Consider the following 5,078-nt stretch of genomic DNA (forward strand, 5'->3'; position numbering starts at 1 on the left):
TTTACCCAAGGTATACATGCTTTCTACAAGGTATACATACTTTCCACAAGGCATACTTACTTCCCACAAGGTATACATACTTTACACAAGGTGTACATACTTTCCACAAGGTGTACATACTTTCCACAGGGTATAATAATAATAATAACAATAATTAACGGTTTATTGAAAAAATTCTGCAGCCCGAAGGCTGAAAATATACATTGGACATAGATGACTTATTACATACATTGGTGGTTTAACAAAAGCCTTCATTATAGAAAGGTAAAGGAAGAACAAATACTTATAATGTATACAGCCTTAACAACATCAACCTAGAGAAGTCGACTTGTGAAAGAGACCTAGGGGTACTTGTAAGCCCGGACCTACGGCCTAGAAAACAGTGCGTTAATGTTCGAAATAAGGCAAACAGAGTATTGGGTTTTATATCTAGAAGTGTAAGTAACAAGAGTGCAGAGGTCTTATTGCAACTATATCTTGCGCTAGTTAGGCCGCACCTCGATTATGCGGTTCAGTTCTGGTGCCCCTATTATAGAATGGATATAAATTCACTAGAGTCGGTGCAGCGAAGAATGACAAAAATGATTCCGGGACTTAGAAACCTTCCATATCAGGATAGGTTAAAGAAACTTAACTTGCATTCCCTAGAAAGACGAAGAGTGCGGGGAGATATGATAGAAGTATTTAAGTGGGTGAAAGGAATCAATAAAGGGATATAGATAAAGTTCTTATAATATCCGAGCAGGATAGGACTCGGAGCAACAGTTCAAGTTGGATAAGTTTAGGTTTAGGAGGAGATAGGAAGAAACTGGTTCACAAATAGGGTGGTGGACGAGTGGAACAAGCTTAGCAACTTTGTAGTAAGTGCGGGAACTCTGGAAAGTTTCAAAAGGAGGCTAGATAGATTCATGGATGATAGAGAGGGGTAGTAACTCTCGACAGGAGCTGCCATGCACAGGCCAACCGGCCTATTGCAGACTCCTTATTTTCTTATGTTCAGCAACATCACCATCACCTTCAGCATCATCACCATCGCCTTCAGCATCATCACCATCACCTTCATCACCATCACCTTCAGCATCATCACCATCACCTTCACTATTATCACCATCACCTACAGCATCATTACCATCACCTTCAGCATCATCACCATCACCTTCACTATTATCACCATCACCTTCAGCATCATTACCATCACCTTCAGCAACATCACCATCATCTTCAATATCATCACCATCACCTTCACTATTATCACCATCACCTTCAGCATCATTACCATCACCTTCAGCAACATCACCATCACCTTCAATATCATCACCATCATCTTCAGCATCATCACCATCACCTTCAGCAACATCACCATCACCTTCAGCATCATCACCATCACCTTCACTATTATCACCATCACCTTCAGCAACATCACCATCACCTTCAGCATCATTACCATCACCTTCAGCATCATCACCATCACCTTCACTATTATCACCATCACCTTCAGCATCATTACCATCACCTTCAGCAACATCACCATCATCTTCAATATCATCACCATCACCTTCACTATTATCACCTTCACCTTCAGCATCATTACCATCACCTTCAGCAACATCACCATCACCTTCAATATCATCACCATCACCTTCAGCATCATTACCATCACCTTCAGCAACATCACCTTCAGCATCATTACCATCACCTTCAGCAACATCACCATCACCTTCAATATCACCACCATCACCTTTAGTATCACCACCACCACCTTCAGTATCATCACCATCACCTTCAGTATCACCATCATCACCTACAGTATCACCACCATCACCTTCAGAATCATCACCATCACCTTCAGTATCACCACCATCACCTTCAGAATCATCACCATCACCTTCAGAATCATCACCATCACCTTCAGAATCATCACCATCACCTTCAATATCACCACCATCACCTTCAGAATCATCACCATCACCTTCAGTATCATCACCATCACTTTCAGTATCACCACCATCACCTTCACGATCACCACTATCAGCTTCAGTATCACCGCTACCAGCCACTTACAACCTACTACTACTACCCACTCACCACCTTTACCAACCACCACATCCCACTTTCACCCACTCACAGCCCACTACCACCACAACCCACTATCACCCACTCACCACCATTACTACCACAACCTACTACCTCTCAATCACCACCGTTAGCATCACAACCTACTATCACCCACCTACAACCCACTATCATCCACTCACAGCCCACTACAACCCACTCACCACTATTACCACCACAATCCACTATCACCCACTCACCACCATTACTACCACAACCCACTACCTCCCACTCACCACCGTCTCCACCCCTTCTTATTGCCATTATGCTGACAAAGAAAGGTGTGGGGCTCACTGCAGAGAGTTTCATGAAGAAGATGGCTGCTGTAAGCATTATCATACACCATCCGACCACATAAGGGCATTTCCCCGTCGGGTTGGCCACTCTTCCAATGATCGGAATCTACACTTTTCCCGTCCAACCACCTCCTGTACCTTACACCCATCCACACTTCTGAGGAAAGACGAGTGTCTTAAGGAAACGTTATTATTATTATTATTATTATTATTATTATTATTTTCAACCTAATTTGATGTTACTATACTTTATACCCATTCCAAGTATTTTGAGTGATTCGTTCATGCTACCACACCACGACAAAGTAACACAAATTTGGGCACTCGATGGAGTTGTACTGTAGCTTGACGGGGATACCCACTATACTCCTCACGTATTTTTTTACATCATAACATGCATACTAACCATCGTAACTGTAAGGCTGAAGATAAATTTGTAAAGCACTGAAGCTTTGGGTTACGAGTAAGTCAGCTCCATGCCCGAGAGTGCTGCAGAAGAGGCGGGCATCAATCCAGGAGAGTCGAGTGGTGTTGGCGTACACACAGTACAGCCCGCCCACCTCCTTAAAGGGAGCACTGCACATCGGCTCTGTAAGGACATAGGAAAACTGTTATATTTGTTTTGTGAAGATGACAATTTATTTGATACTCAGTTGATACTTTGGAAATAAATTACTAGATGTTTGAAGAAGAAAACATTTACGCTAAAGAATGATTTAAACAAAAATAATGCTGATTTGCTAGTCACAAAGTAATTAGCTGAATGTGATCAGACTTACTAAAAAAAAGCAGAAGTAATCACTGGTTTGGATTACTGACATCAAAATAAATTTACGCTATTGGAAACACCATGTTAATATGACCATCATTAATGTAATTATAAAATCCCCGTATCCATAGGGTGAATTGCTTTCTTATTTTAAGATCATTTCATTAACAGATGAATTTCAAGTTGAAGCTTCAAATATTTAAAAAACTTGATTATAACAGTATGAGGCGGGTTATGATAGTAGTCTTTATTACCTCGCGACAGAATGCTCGCTAACAACCTGCTCGCTCTTAATAACAATATAGTTATATCAAATACATAAATGTTTTATAAAAAAAAATTATTAAATCAAGCTTTAGACTCTAAATAAATTTATATTATAATATATTAACAATAAGACTAGTTCCCTGGACGCTGTACGTAAGTATTTCAAAAATTCTCGTGAACACGTGACAACATACTATTATTTAGGATGAAACAAAGGTCAGAAGTACAAGAATTTGAACCTCTAGCTATAAGATCACTACTTCCAAGTTCTGACCGTTTCGGGTTTTGCAGGGGATAGTTGCGTCACCCAGGTTGGACTCGTCCTTGTAGAGGGTACAAGTGTTGTCCTTGTAAGTATACATATGCGACCATTCCGTCTCAGCTGCCTTCATAGCACAGTTGATCTCACTATAAACGTTTAAAGTGGCGGAACTTCCGGTGGTCGGAGATTCAGGTGAGACCTGTCTTGGATGCCACATTATCCCGTGGTTGGCATCTGTCATGATGACCAACTCTATCAGCAACATCACACCAGGCAACATGATGAATACCACCCTCGGGAAGTGCAGTGGAAAGACTGAAGTGAGCTGGATAGTTGACCGCCTCCCAGTCTGTGTACGAGTATTGAGCGACTTGCGGTACAAGGGGCGGAAAGCATTTAGAAATGTTAAGGATCTGTAAGAGTCTAATGGACATCATCAACGACAATATACCATAAATTTTGCTCCTTTAAATTTTAATGGTGTAAAATCTCAGTAGTTCCCATTGGCGATTATATTAATCAGTTTAGAACAACAAAAATATTATAATATCGATGCTTTATACATGGCTACGTTTAGTGAAAGAAGGCCAAGTGCAATCAGCTGGTTGGTGTGTAAGAGAAGCGGTAGTAGTTCAATTCTTTCTGTTCAGGTTCTTGAGGTACCAGTGTAATTAAAAAGTTTATGCCAAGTATTAGTTTCTTACAACAGTACGTGTTTATTGTAATGAAGAGGGAGATACTTGTACTGTACGTATATATATTCCTTGAATTTTTATGGTCGTACACACCGGACTGTGTTTCCCTATATCTTCACTGAAAACTAGACCTTCCAAAGTCTCGGAACTTCCTGTACTCAGCTTCCCAAATAAAAAGCTTTAATATTCATTCTGTAAGAGGAAGTCATACAAATAAATACCTGTAATATAAAATTGTGTAATAATAATAATAATAATAATAATTAACGGTTTATTGAAAGAGCTTGGCAGCCAGAAGGCTGAAAATATACAGTTACATATTTGGGGAATGGGTTTCGAATTACAAATAATATACAAGTAACATAAGTGATACAAATAAGATATATAATAACTAGATGGGGAAAAGCTCAAACTACAGTGCATTTCAACATAGTGACAGTGCAAGAAGTAGTATTTACTGGGAGTGAATACACTGGTTTATTACAAGTTATTGATAATTTTTACAATGGTTGGGACTGGGCTGTTCTTAAAGCGATCAGTTCGTGCACGTATGGGCTGGATGCGGTTGTGGTGTCGAACAGCAATTCTCGGGCTAGGGATCTCAGGTGGTAGTAGGAGCCGTGTCGAGGATGGTGTAGAAGCTTCTCACCAAATTTGCAGATGAGGTCGTGGTGATG

At 40.3% G+C, this 5,078-nt stretch overlaps 1 protein-coding gene across 1 annotated transcript; it reads right to left on the reverse strand.

Annotated features, from left to right (window-relative positions):
* Positions 1-1,980: 1,980 nt before the first annotated feature.
* On the reverse strand, positions 1,981-4,052 carry LOC121860298 (lectin BRA-3-like). Its single transcript, XM_042357372.1, has 3 exons — positions 3,719-4,052; positions 2,815-2,997; positions 1,981-2,565 (listed from the first exon to the last, which is right to left on the reverse strand). The coding sequence occupies exons 1-3, from the start codon at positions 3,984-3,986 to the stop codon at positions 2,345-2,347; spliced, it is 672 nt and encodes a 223-aa protein (XP_042213306.1). The 5' UTR covers positions 3,987-4,052; the 3' UTR covers positions 1,981-2,344.
* Positions 4,053-5,078: the final 1,026 nt, after the last annotated feature.

Source organism: Homarus americanus, unplaced genomic scaffold (assembly GCF_018991925.1).
Source record: "Homarus americanus isolate GMGI-L3 unplaced genomic scaffold, GMGI_Hamer_2.0 scaffold35324, whole genome shotgun sequence".
In the NCBI taxonomy this organism is placed as follows: domain Eukaryota; kingdom Metazoa; phylum Arthropoda; class Malacostraca; order Decapoda; family Nephropidae; genus Homarus; species Homarus americanus.